General features: G+C 44.7%; 1 protein-coding gene across 3 annotated transcripts; it reads right to left on the reverse strand.

The window, feature by feature from the left end:
• Positions 1–248: 248 nt before the first annotated feature.
• On the reverse strand, positions 249–21,136 carry PACC1 (proton activated chloride channel 1). 3 transcript variants are annotated; one of them, XM_086461876.1, is made up of 8 exons: positions 21,082–21,136; positions 16,964–17,060; positions 15,171–15,380; positions 12,897–13,051; positions 11,262–11,404; positions 5,942–6,086; positions 2,704–2,808; positions 249–952 (listed from the first exon to the last, which is right to left on the reverse strand). In XM_086461876.1, exons 1-8 carry the CDS (start codon positions 21,115–21,117, stop codon positions 791–793), a joined length of 1,053 nt encoding a protein of 350 aa, XP_086318002.1. In that variant the 5' UTR covers positions 21,118–21,136; the 3' UTR covers positions 249–790. The 3 variants fall into 3 exon arrangements, with proteins under 3 accessions (XP_086318002.1, XP_086318000.1, XP_086318001.1); XM_086461874.1 differs by lacking the exon at positions 21,082–21,136 and adding an exon at positions 17,890–17,933 and having other exon boundaries at positions 16,964–17,064; XM_086461875.1 differs by lacking the exons at positions 249–952; positions 21,082–21,136 and adding an exon at positions 1,756–1,981 and having other exon boundaries at positions 15,171–15,386; positions 16,964–17,104.
• Positions 21,137–21,422: the final 286 nt, after the last annotated feature.

Raw genomic sequence — 21,422 nt, forward strand, 5'->3', positions numbered from 1 at the left:
TTTTCACTTCTTTAGCAAAGACTGGGGGAAAGAGGGAAGAGCAACAGCCTGAGACAGACTTTTAACTCTGTCATCAGCTCAGGTATGGAGTTGCTTGAGTTCAGTTTGAGTTGTACCGATCAGGAATAGATTTTTGGTTTTTACCTTATCCTCTTGCAGTAATACTCCTTCCTGGACCACCTCCTGTAAAGCTCCAGCTGAATCTGAGAGCAGGTAGCTTCAAAGAATGTACACAGTATCTCATTTAAAGTATTTTTTAATATTAAAGTCAATATATTTTAAATCAAAAATGACATGTAGTAGAATTCCAGTGTATTTTGTTTTAACACATACTTCGGAGAGAGGAGGCCAGACAGTTTTGCAGAGTGCTTTACCTTCCTCTAACCACAGTCACGGAAGTGACGTGTTACGGCAGCACACGCAGGCCGCAGCTCATGGAGAAGTTACGTGGTCTCCTGTGCCGAGAAGCATCAAACACTGTCCATGTTTTCAGAACTTAACCGCTACAGTGTTGACTTTCTGAGCATTACTGAATTCCCTCCTTCTCCCTTGGTCCCCCCATACATTGAGGTAAGCTTGTTAATCTTGGAATAGAAAAGCATGAGGTGGTTAGACCTGCACTAGGGTTAGCTTCTTTCTGAAGTCAGTTCACTAGGCTGTTCCTCCAGCCATCGTTTTTCCTGAAGAAAACATACCTGGTTTGCATCGTTAATTGCTGTACTGCTGATGGAAGTTTATTCTGTTATTTTCTATCCCTTCTGCTATGAATAGTTAAGAGGCAGTCTTAGTCTCAGCTTATGTGGTTCATTACTTGACTCCTCCTCTTCAGATGTCTCTTTCGGATTTTGATCATCCACTTAACACTTAGCTTAGCAAAGTCTGCTGCCTTAAACAGAGCCAAAAAGATGCCACAAAGGAGAGCAATCGTATTCCAGGGATTTGCTGTGATAATCTGAAAGAGATGAAAAATATTATTCACCTTATCTGACTCAGCATATATTATACCTATCTGGTGACAAACAGTTCCATTTTCAAACTGAAGTGTTTTGCAGCATGTTCCTTTATGCTGCAAAGGTGGCCTGTGGTGCCTTCTCCACACATCTGCCTCACACCATGGCTTCCTGATTGCTTCTGTGAGGAAGGAAACAGACTGTACTGGCTGCTAAATTCCTTTTAGACTGTTTCAGGATACTGAATTCTTTAAAGCTTTAGAGATACAGTTAAATTGCTAATGTTAAGACTGTAGATTAAATTTACTATATTATTTAAAGATTTACAAAAAAAAACCAGTCACATTAAAGACAGTCTTCCAGAAGACAAAGCTAAAAGAAGCAACTACTGGAAAGCTTTAACAAGACAGCATTGTAATGCTAAACCAGCTTTTGCCAGCGGCAACTGTGTCTGCAGACCTACAGCAAGTATTTTATATTTCTATTTTTAACTAATTTGGTTCAAGACTAGTTACGTTTGTTTATAGTTTGCAATTCTCCTCGCACCTCTAGGCACAAGGATGACTTCTAGGATCTCAGATGAAGCAAGCAGAGCTAGGCCTAGGCAGCAATAAAGTAGCGGACAGCTTTGGGACTTGCCATGGAGCCTGTAACTCTGACGGTCAGCACGAGCCCAGTGTCACTTGGTCATCACCCGAGCCAGGAGGTCACGAATCTTCCCGAAAGCAGCAGCGCTGGCTGCCAGGGCTTGTGAACTACGGCCTCTTCAGCAAGAGGAAACAAGCACCCCCAGTCCACTGGATCAAGGGCAGCTTTCAGCTTGAAGGCAGCAGAGGTGTGAACCCCATCTGGCAGAGAGGAGCGAGAGGTGCTGGGAACAGGACTGGGCTCTCAAGGCCAAGGAGGTGCCGGCGCTGACGAGGGTCCTGGCCCCAGCACAGATGTGACAGCAGAAGCGCAAAGGACCAGCTGCCCCATCCTGCCCGCCACGGTCTGCATTCACACTCTGGTTTTGGGCAAGAAAACAAGAACTGTGTGGATTTTGCTGGTGGTGGACTTTGGTTGTCAGGTAGGGGCCATTTTAAATGCCAAACTTCAAACAGCTTATCCCTGCATGCTTCTGGGGAGGGCAGATCTATCTGACCTCCTCCCCTAGAACGCCAGCAAAACAAGACCTAGCTCATGCTTGAAGCTCGTGTACCTGCAGTGCACACCCACACACCTTTCAAGCACTCCAGGGACTGATTGTGGTCTTGTCTGGCACATCACACACCTCTGGCTACAGCAGATGGAGATAAATTTTAAAATGTTTTTTGTGCCTTTGAATGCAGTGCCAAATTCTGTTCTAATAATGGATAAAAAAATAGGCTATTTTTATTCAGATTTAAGCCTAGGTTTCTTGCTTGTCAATTAATAAAAAAGTCATTCAATCAGTTTATCCAAGCCCACTTATTTAAGCAAAAAGTTTGGACTTGACCTGAAGCTACCCTTTGCTAGAACACAGGGGATGTGCTTTTTCTTAGCAATGCGTACCTCTAGCTGCAAACAGTATGCTGAGGGGCACCAGGCCAAGCGAAGGCATCAGATGGGCTTGACCGCAGCAGACTGTGTCTTACTGGATCTAAGGAAGAGCCTAGACTGAAACTTCAGAAGCAAACATCATCTTCCTCTGAATTTCCGCTTGGAGTGAGGTAAGAGGCAGGTGCATGCACAGCGAGATGACGATTCAAAAACAGACTAGAGTGTTACTCACATCTTGAACGGTCTGTATAAAAGGGTCTTTCCATTCGAATACCACAAAAAACAGCTGGTCACTTCTTGGTTTACTTCTCTGGTCAATATAGTTAACCACACTAGTCTGGGGAGAGGGGGAAAAAAAAAACCAAACATGCAGGTTACTTTCTGCAGTGGTGTAATGAGTCTTCTGTGCAACAGAAAAGGCTTTTAAGACGGTGAAAAGAGCAGACTGTTTAGGGACTTGCAGTTCAGCCTTCCTCTACTTCCACAAATTTGGAAACGGCAGTTTCCTCTGTCTCATGTTTGTATTTTTTCCTATTTCTCACTTAGTAAAAGACTGCAATACCATTTTCACACTGGTAGCCAGGGCCTTTATTTTTATTACATAGTTTTTCCCTTTCAAGGGGAGAAATTTTGTTTACAAAATTCATTTACTTAAAGCAATTCAGCATTTGGAAAGTTCTCATGAATGAATGCGAAATTACTTCTGTTTACCAGAGCTACATGAAGGTGGTAGGAAGACTTTTTGAAAAATCAGTTGTAGAATAAACTAGAAGATGCCAGCAAGTGCAGAATGAAAATGGAAGGGAAAGCAAGCTCAATGTTGACAATCAAAACCCTACTTCCCACTAACTAGGTTACCATTTGAAACTTGCAGTGACCAGCAGAGAACTTTAGCACCATCCCACCAGGGAACAGATTAGGATACCAGATCGATGTCACAGCCACGTGCAACCACAGCCTTAAGAACCACAGTCAGGAAAATATTAAGACATCAGGCCTCAGAAAAACATTTAATTTGTCCTGTAACACAGGCCCCAGCCCGGGGGGGAACTACAGGGGGTTTGTACGCAGGCAGTAACATGGCAGTTTGTGCTAACCCCCCTGCTGCTAGGAGACGATACAAACTGCTCAAGAGCCAGACAGCTACCTCCCAGGAAAGCCCACTGGAGTTACAGCTGCACAAGCAATGGAAGGGCTTCTCCCTTCTGCATCCCCCAAAGGAGTATTTACATCTTGGTGGGGGCACAAGGGAGTACTGCTGCTCTTCCTGTGGTAGTTGAACACTGTACTGGAAGGAATGAATGCAGCAGTACCGTAATGTCATTTCAGGGTTGTGACAGGAACATGAGACAGATGGAAGAAATGGCACTTTCCCTGTTTTGGGAGCCTATTGTTGCAGGTAGAGGAAGGCTGAATTGGGAGTCCCTGAAGTGCCTCCTCTTTTCACCTTCTTACAAGCCTTTTTCCTTGTGAGGGATGACCTACTACAAAACCCTCCCATCTGCCATGGTTTAGGTTTTTTTACGAATACTGCAGGATTTCTATCAGTCTTCTCCACACACCCTGCTCTGACCAGATTTTTGGCTGGAGCTATGTATGTCCCTTCAGAGCACACAGGAGCTTCACCACCTCATCTTCGAGTCAAACACCTTTGCTGCAGGCTTACCCTGTACTCCTGCAGCTCCTTACTGCAGCGTACCATCACCCCAACTACACTCACTCAACAGAACTGTGCACCAGGCACCAAACAGCACACAAAGCTAAATGAAGGCAATGGGAGGGGAAGACAAGACACAGCAATGACTAGACTGGGCTAGTTAGCAGACTGACTGCACGGTTTGACCTAGTATTTGTATCCATCTTGCTGGTATGCCATCTCCTGGTTTTAGATTTGAAAGGCTAATGGACTTCCTTACGCAATTTGAGCAGATGTACTGTCAAAGCAACTGCAATTTATGTCACAGCTATTTCTACTTTTACTGTATTATTAATAGGGATCTGAAACCCAAAATTGACATTTGTACTGATTCCTATATCCTAGGTTTTATTTAAAAAAAACAAAACCCAAAACCAACACAGTGTTCACCTACCCCAGTGATCAAAGAGTCTGTAACTGATGGACTAAATGGATGTTTATGATCACAAAAAGCTCAGCTTTTTCTGAGTTTGAGTCAGCCTTTTGTTTCCACTTTGAGACACATTAGACTTGGGCACACAAAGGAGGACTTTCAAAAATCCTACACTTGGTAAGTACCAAATGGCAAGTGCTACAGAGCTGTAGGTGATGACGGACAGACAGACAACTGCTGTTAGTGCTTACATGGCAGCAGCTGACCAATGCATTCTTTCCTCTCCTCCAAACTAAGGCATTAGTTTGGGACTTGCATGACTGGGATTTGCCTCCTGCCCTCCTCCAGTGGAGCAGGAGGGTACCCACCTCACAGTCACGGCTCTGCTCGTCCCTTAAGGCTTTGCCACATAATGCCCTAACTGTGAGAACTAAAGATAGGAGAATTGAAGATTCTGCTTCATTTTGATCTCCACAAAGTACCCTTTCCAAGGGCACCATGGCCTAAGAGAAAGCATAGTCTCTAGAAGATACACTCTTGGGAAAGGACTGCTCTTCAGATTCTCATTTCTCACCCCTGATGAGATGCCTCCTCTCCAACCAACACTGGGAACAAGATAACAAAAACTCAAAACACAATTATTTTCCTGTCCATTAGTGTGAACAGAACAGGAAAGAAAGTCAAACTCATTCATCTCTAGCCAAGCTTGCATCTTCTACCTGCGTAGTTTTAAATGATGCAAGAAGTTAAATTACTCCATGTCTCTAAGGATACGCCACAGCTAAAAATCCCAAACCTAAATAAAAAGCAGACATGAGAATGCTACAAAGGATACAAGGCCTATGTTGACCTCTTCATCCTACCATCAGCCTGTGTGGTAACCTAAGCAATACCTCTTTCCAATACTAGCTATTATTTAGACAATTCCTTTGGCAACTGTTCCCCACCCTGAACTAAAGGTAGCTGGGTTAGTATTTCTGTATGAGTCTCTTCGAGCTCTTAGCTCAGACTACAGGTGCCACTTACAATACATTCAAGGCCTGAATTTTCTGGCCTCCCCCTTGGGAGGAGAGGTGTCACTAGGCCATACCACCAACCGAGCACATCAAGACATCTACGCTTTTACAGACCCTCCCCACGTTAAGAAGGAATGCAAGTCATCGTACAGCCAAACCTGCTCAGTGGCAAGTGGCATAATGGGTGCAACGCAACAAACAACACGGTTCTGATGTTTCACTTAACCAACCCATCCACCCACCCACCCTTCTTCCAGCTCATACTGCTATTTGCCCCACAACCTGGTTCTGTTGGCAAGTTATCATTAAAACCATGGCAGTAACTAGTTCTTAATAAACTAAGAAGTCCCAAAACACTCTTCTCTAGTATTATTTTTTTTTTTACCTCTTGTTTGAATTCAACAGTCTCACTACCATCTTCTTCTTTTGTTTTCACCAAGGACATCTTGACCCAAGTTCGAAAGCCACCAGAAAACTTCCAGCTAGAGTACGAACTTTCACAGTCCTTCATGAATTCTGCTTTTTCTGGACTAAAGGAAAAAGACGGTTACTTTACTGACCAACCCCAGAGCGGCAGCTGAGCGCTGTAGGCAGGAGAATGTCAGACCTGCAGGCACTTCAAAGTATGTTCACAATTCTGTTTGTGTTTCAACTGCTAAAATTCAGCATACCTAAACCATGGTGAGTGGCGATGTTTTGATTAATGGTAGCACCTGCACTTGTGAGTTCTTAACAACAGAAGACTCACTGGTTGCCCCGCCACCCCAGAGTTCTGCCTGCCCCTAAGGATTGTTCTGCCTCACAGGGGAGCTTCGTTCTGCTCGCCTGTCATCTCTGGGACAGAAAGGAGCCGAGCCAGGACCCCAGGAAACACCTTGCCCCAATGCTAGGAAGCAAGAGCTGGAAGGAACAGCCTAGTGGCAGGGCAGGCGGCTTCACCCCATGTCTGGGATGCAAATAAACTGGTTGCAACGCAGACATACTTACAATGCTTTGACACGTACATTCAGGGTACTCCTATTCTTCATAAACACTATACCTTGGGTGTAAGGCTCCCACCTGCAGTAACGCTGCTGTCTTCCCCAATATCCAATCACAGATATTCGTAGCCCCAGAACAGCAGTATTATTTTGTCCTTTTTTTTAATACCGTGCCCGTAAGCCATTTTGAGGCTTCCAATACCCCTCACGCTGCAAGTGGTAAAGAGGTAGCCCTAAGGCATACCTGGTCTCTATCCTTTCTCTACCAACTGCACAAGACACAGCGCATGAACCATGCTATTTACTTGGAGCTCCTCAGTACTGTGATTTTAGCCACGTTGATGTCATCGCTATGAAATAAGCCTGGCCCTGCAGCTGCTTTTTCAACAAGGTTTCATTTGAAATGAAGGGGTAAGCCACTGCGATGAGTCATGAATCATTAAAGCACAGACTGCTGATTTTTACTAAAGATAGATTTCAGGTTGCAGAGATAATGTCAGGGTATGCTGGTCCCTGAGACAAGGGAAAGGGTTTTGACTTTGATTAAATCCATCTTCCTAGGTGAAGGGAAGGAGCATGCTTTGCTTGTATGGCAGAGGGTATGCACGACTAGGTCTGTAAGGAGATGAAGGTATTTTAGTCTTTCAGGAGAAAGATCCGAAGAAGTAAAGAAGAAAAGCAGAGCTGAAGAAGCAAGCTCTTGTCCCAGAGAATAGACCAATCAGGAAGATTTGTCTTGTACCAGCACTGACTGGATCTTTCTTTTTCCTTAGTTTTCAGAATCAAGGCTCCTTTTCTTCCTACAAACCAAGATCCCTTGTCTACCAGGCAGCAAAAGCACGCACTGATAAAAAGAATATCATAGTCATGGCTGCTCTGCACTACGCTGCCTGCTCAGGCTTAGTAGATGAATACGCACACGTTCACAGGAAGGTAAAACCTAGCAAAGCCGCTGCTCTCAAGTCAGGGCTTCAGGTGATGGGCTCAAACACAGAACTCCATTGTGCATGCAAACAGAAAGCAGACGTGCTTCTGGAAAGAAAAACTAACATGCTTTGCTACCCATCAAGACAGACGATATTCCAAGACTTTTAGCGAGTTCGGAATATCTTGATCTATTTGTAACATTAGGTGCTTGTTTAGCGATCCCAACAGGATGGCAGCACACCTCTCTAACCCTGCCCCCCCCCCGCAGAAGACATGGGCAATGCACAAGAACAAAGCCCATCACCTGACTGCTCCTCACTCTACAAACCAACGACACAGGGAGACCTCATCTGACAATGATTTCTTCCCCCTTCAGTATGCAGGTACAGCAGCGGCTGATGGGTCAGGATGGAAGAGCACGGTGCTTTGCCGCTCAGAGGAACGTACAGAATGAGTGCTCTTGCCAGCCAGTCATATGCCTAATGCCTCACTAAATACAGCATCCTAGAAAAGCTTTCCAAACCAACATGGAAAATTGAGGGAGGAAGTTATGACACAGAGCTGAACATTACAGCCACAACTTACGTGGTAAGCAGACAGCAGTAGCGTACTTTGACTTCAACAGTAATTGTAGGCTTGAAAAAGAAAGATTAATAATATCTTAGGAGAAGCTGCGGAGAAGCGATCTGAAGAGGCATCTCCTTGTATGTGCCTGTAATCCTGACCACTGCCACAGAGTCAGGGGAAAAAAAGGGGGGAGGGGGCAAGGGATAAGCTCTGTGCAAATGATAGCAGAGGGTGAATAACAGCCTAAAAACCACACGCAAATAAGTGAACACAAGACAGGCAAGGGGTTTTAAGCTGAAGAACAATTCTCCAGGTAGTTCCTTGTAATTCCCTCTTCACCCCAAAGACAGATAACCTGCAAAGGCTGCACTTCTTTGTTTATTTTATTTTGTTTGGTAAGTTCTTCTATCTGTTACACTCGCCTTTAGATGTATGGTAAGATTCCTGCCGTATTTTGCACTAGGCTCTCCCAGGATATTACTGGTACCTCAAGCCCATGCAAAAATTCCTACATCACAGCAGAGAAAGGAAAATGCAAGAGGCCACTGTCTCAGTCAAGTAAATTACAGAGCCCTGGTATCCTCTCAGGGGGAGTCTCCTCGCTCTCTGGTAACCATTGACAGTTCAAATGACTGACAGGGACCCCATTGCCCCAGCACAGACTGATCCATGTCAGACCATGACAGATCGTATTTGTCCCCAGCGTGGGAGCTGCTAACCTAATTCCAGACGGCTGTAGCGCTGCAGTGGATCCTCCTAACACCAGCCTCTATGGACCACAAGAGCCAGAGGCAGCTCAGGGCATCCCGCCAGCAGACTCCAACACAACAGCAAGAGCCAAAACCACAGATGGGTCAAACCTAATTTGTGTTTATTGCTGTTGCTTCTCCCTAGACTGGGAAACTCTCAGACAGCCATGGGATCTAATAAAGGCTCAGGTGGTGTGGTACCAAAAGTCTCAACCCTTCTATGTTATAACTTCTTTCTCTGCACAATCCAGACCAGAGATGTGAACGTGGAGCTCTGTTTAGACCCTTAAATAGTCTCTGATCTGTTCAGACTGGTATTCATCATTTCACAGAACCGTAAGTTATTTTGCATGTTACACTAACAATAGGTTTGTCAGTAATATGTTCAGAGGATTTGCTTCTTAAGCCCATGTATTATTATACTAATGACAGTTCAGGAAAGGAACTTGTATTTTTAGCTACACTTTTTTGGTAATTTGCAAGGGTTTCATTATTTCCTTCCCTCCAATTAAAATGGTACAGACAGCAGCTGCCACTGCCTTAAAAACAAAACAAAACAAAACAAAAAAAAAAAGAGAGAAAGAAGGAAAAAGCCAGTGGCAGTATCCCCAGTATCCCTCCAACTCACAGGCCCACAATAGCACACAGTTCAGCAGTGTTCTGTCAAGGCCAGAACAAAACTCGCGAGCAGTGCCAGCTTCACGTAGCCTGTCGATCCAATTTTAACAGAAGAGCTGCAGAGAATAAAACCCTTGACAGAAACAACTGGACCTTACTTGAGTCCCCACCACTTGCTATACCTCAAAAAAACCCTTAAAGATAAAAGTGTCTAGATGCCATTTTTGTTATGGCTGATCCTTGCAGCAGCCTTCACTGATAAGATTATTGCTATTTAAAGCAAAAGTGAGCTGTGCATAATAGTGTCTACACAGAAACTATGGTGTAGATACAGCAGGACTCTTCTCACCAGTTTAAAGGGGTTTTGGGTTGTGATTTAAGATGATGTAGGGAATACCCCACACAACAAAACATGTAATTTACAGCAGTCTGCCTGCCCGGCCCAACCATAGCAAAAAACTGTAAAGGTAATTACGATATCTCGTTAGTTCTAGCATGTATCTCAGCACCTTTGATAACACTTTACATGAATTGCTGGACATAGAGCTAGTAATATGCTCTCATAACCAGTGAGTGAGACACTTTGTCAGGAAAAGTAGTTAACAGTGAGCAGTAATGGAACTCCTCGGAGTCCAGACGGAAGGACACTCAACAGTTTCTACAGATACCTCAGTCCAGACTTCCCATCAACTAAATTTAGCACCCGCTGATGAACCAGAAATCATTTCTATTTTCTCTTCTGCTGGAAGCTGGGCAGAACGAGTACATTCCACATACGCATGCGGTTCTGCATGCACTTCATTGTCAGGAGAGAACGTAAACCTTCAGCCTGCCCTGAGCTTGTCCAGTTCATGCCCTGGGATGCCAGGACAGCAATACACAATACTGAGCGAGACAACCCATACGATTCGTATCGAGCTTTGGAGTACTGGTCAAAGAGTCACTACTGGCCTCTTGCACACAAGTGGTTCTCTTACTGTATTTCACCTAGACATGCAGATCATTTACTAATAAGTGTAAAGGCAAATTTTATCATTATCTGGGTTAGTCCAAAACCAGTTTTAACTCTCATTCCTACCACCTGCTGCAAAAGGGCCCAAAGGACTCATCCCCAAACAGACGTCACCGTTTCCTACCTTTTCGCTTTGCTCCAAACATAACTCAGGCTCAGCCCTCACTCCCAGCTTCAGTTCCGGTGCCTTCCAACACTGAGACAAGGCAGCTTCTCTAGGACAAAGCGACACTTCCCCATCTCTTCGGGGATCAATTCTTCCATCTAACTGCTTTGACCTGACAAATCTGGAGGCAGGAGGTTGTGATCCAGGTTTCTCCCAGGCAGCTTACAGATGATTCCTACTGATTCACCTACACTGGCACAAACACAGCCTTGAAGCTAGGACCTTCCCAATACTGCTTATTGCTGTTTTGGACATCCAACCCGCGGCACAGCGTCTGGGACAGCAGCACGCAGACTGGCGGCCTGCTTGCAGGAGTACTGCCGACTTAAGTAGGACAGACATGTTTTAACTTGGGAAGATAAAAAATAGGTATAGAAACATTAGTGTTCTTGGTGCACTTCCTGAGCACACTGCCCAGGACAGCACACTTCCTGATCACCCACAGCAGCAGACAGCGGTAAGCAAGCACAAACTTCACACTTTTAGAAAGGGCAGGAACAGATGGCTGAAGCATAGCTAAAGGGCACTTTTTGTCACTGAAAAAGTCCTCGATTCCTTTTCTAAAAAGTAACACTAGTAACCTTAGACATGAAAGACCACCACCATAACCCAAACATTTAAGCCCTGCTTTCACTCATATCGTTGTAGCAAGTTCAATGCAGTTGCAGGCTCATCCCTTTACATACCTGTTGATGAACTCTTGGAAAGAAGAAAAGAGAAGGTAGTCAATGGCACTAAAATCTTGGTCTGTTCCATTTAAATGAAACTGCAAAAACACCAGTTCCTTTTTCTTCACATCACGAGGGCCTTGAACAACCAAAGCATACTTCTGTAAGCAAACAGAGAGGTGGTGAGAGTAGCAAAGGAATCCTCATAAATTTGCCATCTGTCACTAATACTCTGTAGAAATCTAATATACACCAAGATTTTCTTGGTGCTACTAAGTACACATCTATTAAAATATCTAATGCCAATTGAATCCCCGCTGGTAGTTTAAAAATGAAGCTTTTACATCAGCATTTAGTGTTTTTCTAAGAAATCTGCTCTAGTTCTATCATAGTACTTTGGGCTCACGTGGAATTACCAGTCAAGGCCCTACAACACGCATTCTGCAAAAGGACAGTCAAAACTGCTTTGAGCATTAAAGTCTAGGAACTTTCAGCTCTTGACATGAAACAAGTTATTAACGTGGAATCTGATGTGCAGAACATCAGGCTTCTCCTTCAGAAAGAGGAACAGTTTCACAGTCCCCAGCACCTCAAGTAAGCTGCTGAAAGGGAAAAAAAAAACCCTAGCAAAACACGCTAGCAGGGCAGAATAACTGTGTAGTGCAGGCGTCAGATCGAACAGCAAGCTGCTGCCTGCAAAAGGACTCAGCCAATTTAAACAGGGCTCTGCACGGTTCAGAGGTCTCTGCCTCAGTGCCTCTCCATTCCACTGCAGGACCAGCCTATTGGATCAGCAAGCTTCTAAATGACCCTACCACGCAGCATAAAATGCAGGTTCTTAGTTTGTTAAACAACGCAAAAAGAGCATATTACTGGCAGAAATTAAGTTAGAATTGCACCTAGAATGTTACTTTCAAATATACCAAGGAGCTGCTTTCCAGAAAGAAATGGTGACAAGACAAAAGGCAAAACACTAAGAGAAAAAAGCTGACCAAACAGGTACCTATGTAGTTTGTTTGTTCACGTTTAGTTTCCTTAAAAACAATCTGAGCAATCCCTTTGGATACAAATGACCATACTTAATACTTCATTTTTTTGAACATTTATTTACACAGAAGCTAGATTCCTGCCTTTTTAAGGGCAATTTAAAACAAGACTATCGCTCAATGTACCATCTTATTGGCTCACAGCATTTCAGTGCAATGAAACACTTGGTGCCCAGTTAAGATTTTTGCAAGTGTGACAAACATGGTATGTCACTCCCAGCAAACACACCAAAAGACATAAGCTATTGCGCTTTAATGGAATAACTGCTACTGCTTTCAGTCAAAGCTAGATTTGCTATACCAGGGAGTATGCTTGCCAGTTCATCTAGGAGAGGAATGATACAAGAGTTTCATTGTGAAAAATTACTTATTTTGTCCCATTCAGATTTTCATGCTGCACACACCCACAGGACAGCTGATCTTCCGTAACACATATATGCACATTGACTGGGATCTGTCACATTTCTGAGAACAAAAGGACAGATGGCTTGAAAGTAACTAGAAGCAAGGACTTTTTGCAGCCCTTAGTAAATATTTTTACTTTCAAGTACCATTACAGGCAGAAAACCCCCACTGAATAAGCTTTGTTCTATTATATTATTATTACCATAGTTTGATTAGTAAAAGGATCTGTGTAGTTGATTCTCTGGGTGGTGCATTCAATGTCTCCTGGCTGACCTGGATTTACCAGAGGCAGAATGTGATCATAGTAATGATGCTTGCAGCTAAGCAGCCGAGCCTTGCCTGGGTAAAAGGCAATACCTGTTTTGAGAGAAAAAACATTGGAGAGAGCTGATGTCTTTCCCAAGTACATAGATTTAATTCTGTGAATTAATCTCGCAGGATACTGAGCTATCCTCAAGATCCAGCAAAGCAATCAAATCAAACCATGTGCTTCAGCATTTTCCTAGAACAGGACAAACGTGCCAGCTGCATCAGGACAGGATCCCCGCGATGTACCACAAAAATCAGGGTTCATATTCTGTTACAGCAATGCAAGGTTCACAGAAGCTACAAAGTTTCCCTAGTCTTCCCACAAGCCAGCAGCTAATACATCAGTCCCTCTCAAATGAAATGTATGTGTCAAGTAAGTCAGGAGACTACTGAAGTCAAATGGGACGTGTAGCACTTCAGCATGTCCATACATTTTCAGATACTATCATTTAACATGTCAAATTATAATTGGAAATAATGTATGTACTATACGTGACCGATCAAAGATCACTGCCTGATCTCGTAAAAGTGAAAAGACGCTCTTCAGTACATGTAGCCTCTTCGGTTCACTGAATACGATGTCATTACTGGGGGTCCCTTCCAGCCCAATGCATTCTATGATTCCAGGATTCTCAAAGCCATCAAACAAGTACTAACTGTTACCATCCCTTATTACTTATATCATGGGGTAAGCAGGCTACTACTTCACCTGTATGGAAATTTGTATATACCACAAACCTACCGTTTCAGACCAACAGCATGCATTAAAAGAACCTCAGTCACCGGGGCTGTAGAAGGCTAGCAAAATACAAGGCCCAAAACCCAAAATCCTGTTACGTCACACATGCCACATCTATTATTGGAAACAAGCTTGCTTGAAGATAATCTAGACCAACTACCAAAAAAGAGTATGATTTGAGTTATTAGACATGATTAACTCGCACAACTGAGATGACCTGTCTGATAAAACGCAAGACATCAAAGCAGTCAGCATATATCAGTCTAAAAATGCTTTATCCCTTTCTTCAGTGCTCCATGCTTGCAACTTGCCACCTCATCACTTTAATAGAGCAATGAAGTGAAGGGCTGCATTAATTTAGGTTCCCTGATCTGATAGGGATCCCTGACAATACTTTTGGATTTATATGTATGTTGCTGTGCTTCTTTAAATGAAATTTTCTTCCTGTTGCTGTATGAAAAGCTCATGTGGGGAGAAAAAAAAAAAAATTACAAAAAAGAAAAAGCCTGCTCCAACAGTCAGAGCCACATGGTCCAAATGCAAGGACCTACTTACAGAGCTGAGCCTAACTGACCATACAGAGAAACAACTACAGGAATATGGCAACAACTTGAAACACCTTTCAGCCACAATTACTCAAGTGGTTATTTGTAAAATATGGTAACACTTTAAACAAAAGGGTTATTTTTAAATTGGAAACTGACCTATGACTGTTTGAACTGCATTTGCTACCGCAGCTCTATTTATGAATGGTTACTGGATAATTTAAAAAAATAACAGTGATAGAACTCACTATTCAAAAATGCTTCTGTGGCGTAATCCCTCCTGCAAACTGCAACACAGTTTTCTGATGCCACACTGCATTTTTATGCCCACATTGTTCCCTGCAGTCACATCACATTTTCATTGCCTACTGATGTAATACTAAGTTGTAAACAACGCGGAACAGAAGCAGAAAATGGCATTGTGGTTATTTTTGGGTTGGTTTGAGAAATTCATCTTCTATACTGTCAACAGCATCTCTCTGTCCAGTGCAGCACTAAGGTCCTGATACACATCCTATGTGCTACCCTGTTTCAACGGTACAGTTTTGGGAATATTTCCATAAGGAATTATCATCTTTCCCTAAAAGAGGACTCATTCAAGAGTCTGAAAACACTTATCTACCAAATGTTGCCTAATGATCCACAGCTACTGTCATTCATGTTATTGGCATGAAAGCTCCCAAAATCTCCCCCAAATCTTCTGTACAATATTAACATTTCCACGCAAAGTCAACATAACATAGATTCACAAAGAGGAAGTGAAAGACCTGGGTCAAAGCATTATGTGCACTCTGGGCCCCGGAGAATCAACATCAAAAATTTAAAACAATCGAAGGTAAACGTGAACAACAACTTCACCCATTTTTTTTGTTACCACTCTTACCAGGTGCATCGTACAAGGACACTTCCTTGTAAGAGACAGACATCACTGGGTGCTTGAGCTTCTCCCTGAAGTCACTGATGGTTTGGTAGACAAGGAACACAGCTACAGCCATGAGCAGCAGATAAATAAACAGGAGAATTACTGAAAAAACATTCTTTAGGCAGGTCTTGCTGAAACGCAAAGAAGGGGCAGTGGTACCCAGTTCACTGTCTGGAACTAAACAGAACACGGATTAGGACTTTAAAATACAGATACATGGGCTGAATTTACGTTGTGTGCATTTAAAGATCCATCACCTGAGAGGAAAGTAAGCCTCAAACTCAGCTTGATTTAATAAAACAGAACTACTGCTGTCTTTGATGATCAGTTAGACAGATGGTTCATTCCCAAGCGTGAGGCGTAATCATCCAAAGATTGTGCCTCTCTTTCGCTTGTTGAATTTGGCACTCTGCTTAAGGACACGGCAGGCAGGAAAGGAGGTTTATTTTCAAGAAGGACAACTCAGAAACAAAGTTCAAAGTTCATAAGAAAAAAAGTCTGTTGACGGTCAATCTTTCCTCCTGGAAAAAACAACTCCTTTCCCCGCCTCCCAGTCTGAAGTGATTCTTATACACTCAGCATATGCCCCAGCAGAGAGATTTAATATTCTAATGCTCTTACACAGCTATCTGCACTGCACCTCCACCATGGCAGAAGTCACTAGATATTTGTTACTCTCTCATTTTTGGACTCTAGTTCGTAACTTCTTGTGCATACTACATAAAGTTTCACAAAATGATTCTTCCAATTACAGCTAGAAAAAGACCAACCCAATTCTCTCACAGTCTCCTTGCCTTCAAAGCTTATTCTCTGAAGATCTTCACACTAGTCTCACACGGACACTGCTTTCCCCACACTCCTTGCATTCTCCATTTATTTTGGCAACACTTGTAAGGAAAAAGTTTGTGCACTCTTGAGTTACACATCATGTTTTGACCATGAGTGATACATAGCTGAACACACAAAAGGAGCATTAAAACGCAATGTACAAAAGGAGGTAAGAAGGCATATTTTATGCTGACTGCTCTGTGAGGTATAATATAATCGGTCAGGCCCTCTCAGGCCATGCCACACTCTGCCCTTCAACTATAACAGCACGGTTTGGTGTTTGCTCCTTGTCACAGCAAACCCTAGCCTTTTGGTAAATCCTACTGAACACAGAACCCCTTACAAAGGTGCATGATCACACACGTGTTCCCACGTTACGTGCCAGAAGATGGCAGCCAAGGGAATTAGGACATTAATACACATAAAATTGCATTATTGAAACAAGCGTGTCTTGGACAGCTGCACAGCATCTAGGTGATACTCGTTTCAGGTTGGCTTACCTGAATGCCTACACCTGAGCTGCAATCAGCCCGTTTAACACTGCCCCACACCCTCCAAAAGCGAGTCCAAACAGTTTAACTAAAGTCTGCTTTAAAGCACATCTGTTCCATATCGCATCTTGCTCATATAAATCTGGCACAGACTTTGCTTGCAATCCACTGCCATCACAGACACTGCAGCTCAGGTAAGATACAGAACCGGATGTGCTGAATCTTCTTTGATTGAGCCCAGCTCATGACACAGAAATGTTCTCATCTCAATCCCTGGAAAAACTACTTGGCTTTCTATCAGTACTTATTCTTATTAATTTAGTGTTTTGTTTGCTTTCAGAAGTGCAATTAAAAAAACCAAACCAACCAAACCCCCACACAGAAGCAGCTTATCAGGCACTTAAAATTGCTAATTTCTGGGTCAACAGTTCTCACCTGGTAAAATAACAGAGCTGGCATCTTCATGAACTTCCATCTCTCCTTCTCTCTCATCTGTTGGGTTTTCTGATATTCGCTCCACATCTTCACTCAGCTGTGTAGTTAAAACAGTGGTTCAATTTCCGAACATGCTCTCAACTTGCAATTCCTGGAATTTCTATGGTACAAATAAAAGAGGCTCCAACTAACCAAACACACAAAAACATGCTCCCAGTCCAAGAGCACCCAACATCTGTCCCACTTGTTCACAAGACATGAGCCACATTTATGTAGTCCTACAGCTAAAAATTAAGTGACTTGCAGGCTGCCCAAAGAGAAAGATGGCACATTAAATTTAACCTAGTTCTACCCTGCTGCTTCAACAATAACATCACCTTTTCTTTCAAGATCAAAGTAATTGTTTCCCTGGCAGCTTCAGCTCACTTTAAACCCCCAATTAGGACAAGGCCCTCTGAAATAAGCAGGATCTTCATTCTGTCACTCAAGAACGTATTTTTTGGCATAAACAAACCACAGCACATACCAGCAAACAGACCATTAGTACTTCTTAATAAAGAGGTGCAAAAAGAATGACCTGCATTTTGCCAGGTATTAACGCAAGTAACTCAATGCAGTCTCAGCCACATAGGTAGGTGGGTCATTACAAGACAACAGTCCAACATCCCCACATTTCTGGTACTTATTTGAGCTTACTGTACATATTATTACATATTAGTGGTTATGCAACTAATTAGTCTTCCAGTGTTACTAAAACAGCAACAGAGACCAGATGTTTTCTTGTTTTGCTATTCAGAGCTCTGGGCCCAAACTGCCAAGATACTTCCATCAAAGCCAGAAGCTTGTCACATCAGATAGGCATCACATGAGATCATGAGGCATTAGACTTTACATATGTGTGTGTATATATATATATAAAAAAGTATCTCTTGTATGTTTTCCAAAAGTCTTTCATGGCAGGGACTGACATACAAATTACAGCAAGGCAAACCCGGGCATAAGCTTGCAGCACATCATGTGCTGCATAGTAACCGTGCAAGCTAAACACTCAGCATCACCTACCTAATTAGGTAAAGGAGATTAGCTTTTTTGCTATTTCAAGGAAAATGGGGGCACAGTTAATGCAGCAGACATACTGAATGGTATTAAACCTTACACCCCCAACTTACTCAATAGGAACGTGCATGTATTCATAAGGAAGTGTTTTTATTTCACCCAACTTTAATTCAGTATTGAAATCATCATTATACCACTAACAGATCATCATCTGCACTTATTAGGAAAGAGTCCACTCATTTTACATCTTCGAAGTCTGACGTAAAGTCTCCATCACCACCTATTCTGTATTCATTTCCACCATGCAAAGCAATCTGAAAGCAGTTAGCCAGTTGTTATTAAATGCTTTGCACATAAATAAAGCATGATTTCCCATGGTGTGATGCATGGAGCAAATAGGTAACTAACAGGCTAAACTCAGCTCATTTGCAGGAGACTTACCAGGGTCCAACTGAAGATAACCTTTTTCAGTTACCTTCATAAAGTACGGGAAAATTAACACTCTGCTCCTTTTTGTAGAAACACACCAGTTCCACTTGTTCAGCTGACCCAAAACAAGCTATTCTAATACAACAAGAATATTCACTGAACCTCTTGTACTGGTTAAGCTAAATCAGCAAAAGTTCAAATTAAAGTTAAAATTGAAGCCAGTTCAGATTATACTCATGCAAATTCCTTATACCAGAGCTGATCCAAAAAGTTTAACATAAGTTACAAAGTCACTGCAGTCCCTCAGCTGACTCCCACACCTCGCCGGTTCAGCCGTGGTTCCCCACGTAGAGGCATCTCATCAACCGAAGTTATGTAGAGAGTAAGAGAATTCTATTCCTGATAGCAAGGAGATCTCAACAGGAGTTTAAACAAGAACACAATATGCAACACAATATGCAATGTTTCTTATCCTCTCAAGAGAGCCTACAGCAACTCTTCAACACATAGGAGAAGAAAAACTCAGAAAATATAACCTTTCAGCACTCCGTAGAAACAAAAAAACCAAACAATATGCAACTGTATTTTCTTAACTGCTCATAAAGCAGATGTAGTTTCATAAGCTTGTCACACATAAAACCATGCAGGACAGCTAGTCAAAAGCAGGAGCGCTAACATTGCCTCAGGATGCAGCAACCACATCGAGCTGATGTGTAAGACCCCCTAAAAACAACTCACTTCACTGCAAATCCTGAACACCTGACTTGACAAGAGGTGAAGTTGCATAAACCCACTGAGGCCACCAAGGGCCTAGCGCTGCTCATGGCTCAGACACTGTGCTCTGAGCGTACAGCACGCAGCACACTGACTCCACAAAGCACGGCAGCCCAGACCTACAAACCCAACCACCCACAGATGTACTGAGTTACAGTCTCCTAACCACTGGGAAGCGTTACTGTGTGACACCCCATTCTAGTTTCTTCACACATGACAGAATCCCTAAACCAAGGCAATTGACAACAGTGAACCTGACATACACCAAGGATGCTTACCCTCACGGGCCAGCTCTTCTACACCTTACTTTTGATAAAGAGGTGAAGCGTGGTGCTAACGCAGGAGCACAAACATGCGGGGCGGTGAAGCTTGCAACACGATGCAGATAGGGTAGGATACCAAGAGCAGGAAGGGCATGAAACAGACCTTTGTTCAGTGCTCCTCTGGACTCAGCAGGTACAGCTAAGTGAGAAACAACTGCAGGAGCCTGTCTGTGACCTGGCAGTTCCTCTTCTGCCCTACACACAGAAAAGCACTGGACAAACAGAAGCTCAGAAAAGGCAATTCCAGACATTTGAGCATCCCTGCTAGGAGCAGGAACATCACAGACTGCCCCAGGCACCGGAGAAGGGATGGAAACACAGCTGCTGCACTTACACACCATGTAGACGAACGCCACAGAGCTGGGACAATCCCAAACACACGGAGCAGTGTCAGTGGTGGCTGATACACCAGGTGGAAATGTAACATGTATAGTCACCCATACTTCAGGTATCAACATGACTTCATTAACTCTCTCAAGTACCTCCCCTACGTACAAGCTCTTACACAAGTTAATTTCACCCTGATAATCACGAGATAAAACCTTCCTACTGGATAAAACCCTCTTAAATAAAAGGAGAACTTGTGCATACAGGCCTTTTCCTGGTCCACCGACTGATTCATCACCTTGCAATACCTTTTAGCCTGGCATGAAAACCAGAAGCTGAAACTAAACACACAGTACTAAATTAAATTAGAATGTATTAAAACAGAGCCCCAAACAACCCATCACATGCAGATGAAGGCAAACATCAGCATTCCTTTTGCCTGCAAGATGCAAACAGAAGTGCCCTGCTGCAAGTCTCTACCGCTGCTGAACTTGGCACAAACCGCCCGTATCTCCAGTACGAGGGGCGGGAACGAGCACGGCGTCCCGGCTGCTGGAGCCGGTACATTGAGATGCAAAGGAGGCGCTGCCTCAGGCTCTTGGCAGGGCGATAACGCGGCCTTCAGTCTCGGATGCGAGAGCTCTGGCACCGAAGTCGCTTCCCAAGCCCGACAGACTATCTCCTTATCGCGAAAGCCCCCGTTACCGAGCTCACCGGCCAGCTGCAGCCGGCTCGCACGCTTAAAGACGCGGCTGCCCGTTATTTTAACCCCGTCGAAAGACAAACCACGAAATTAGGCGCACCCAAACCACTCGCTTCGCTCCGGCGAGCGCAGATGCAACCCGGCACCCCCGGCAGCAGCAAGGAGGGCTGGGGCAGCACCGGGCAGGCGAAGGCACACGGCCTCACGGCTCGGCCGCGCTTGAGCGGACGCGGCCGGCCCAAGGGGGGCAAGTCAAGGCGCGGGGGCTGCGCTCCGTGCGGCGGGCGACCCGCTTCGCCAGGGCTCCCCCCCCGCGGCAGCGACGCGGCCAGCCCTACCGAGCCGCGGAGCCGGAGAGCGGAGCCGAGCGCAGCTCACGGCGACGGCGTTGAGTGTAACCGCTCAGCAAGCCCCAGGTCGGGCATCACCGCTCGGGGGGCTGCCCCAGCCCCTCCCGGCGAGCTGGGGCCCGCCGCCCACCTGCCCTGCCCCGGTTCCCCCCGTACCTCCTGGTAAGATGCGGAGACCTCTGGTCTTAGCATGGCATCGGCGTGGGGCGGCGGGCAGCGGGGACCAGGAGGCAGCCGAGCCGAGCGGAGCCGCCCTGCCCGGGCAGGGCCACGCAGGCGCCGGGACCCTCCGCCCGCCCGCCGGCGGCTCCTGCCCGCCCCGGCACCGTGGCCTCGCCACAGCGGCGCGGGGCCTGCTGGGACGCGTAGTCCGGCGCGAGCCGCTGTAACGGCCGGCGGGCGACCGTTGGCGCCGGGCAGCGCGCAGCTCCCCGCGGTGGCGGGCGGGCCCTCGGCGGGCCGGGGGTGGCCGGCAGCCGCCGCGGCGGGAACCACCC

This window comes from Leptosomus discolor, chromosome 2, assembly GCF_034619465.1.
Source record: "Leptosomus discolor isolate bLepDis1 chromosome 2, bLepDis1.hap2, whole genome shotgun sequence".
Taxonomy (NCBI): domain Eukaryota; kingdom Metazoa; phylum Chordata; class Aves; order Leptosomiformes; family Leptosomidae; genus Leptosomus; species Leptosomus discolor.

Coding starts and splice junctions, on each gene's coding strand:
- PACC1 (XM_086461874.1), bottom strand. CDS start 17,933: ATGTCAGTCCCTGCCATGAAAGACTTTTGGAAAACATACAAGAG. Junction 11,405..12,896: donor CTTTTACTAATCAAACTATG/GTAATAATAATA, acceptor GTTTGCTTACAG/AAGTATGCTTTGGTTGTTCA. Junction 6,087..11,261: donor TTCCAAGAGTTCATCAACAG/GTATGTAAAGGG, acceptor TTTTTCCTTTAG/TCCAGAAAAAGCAGAATTCA.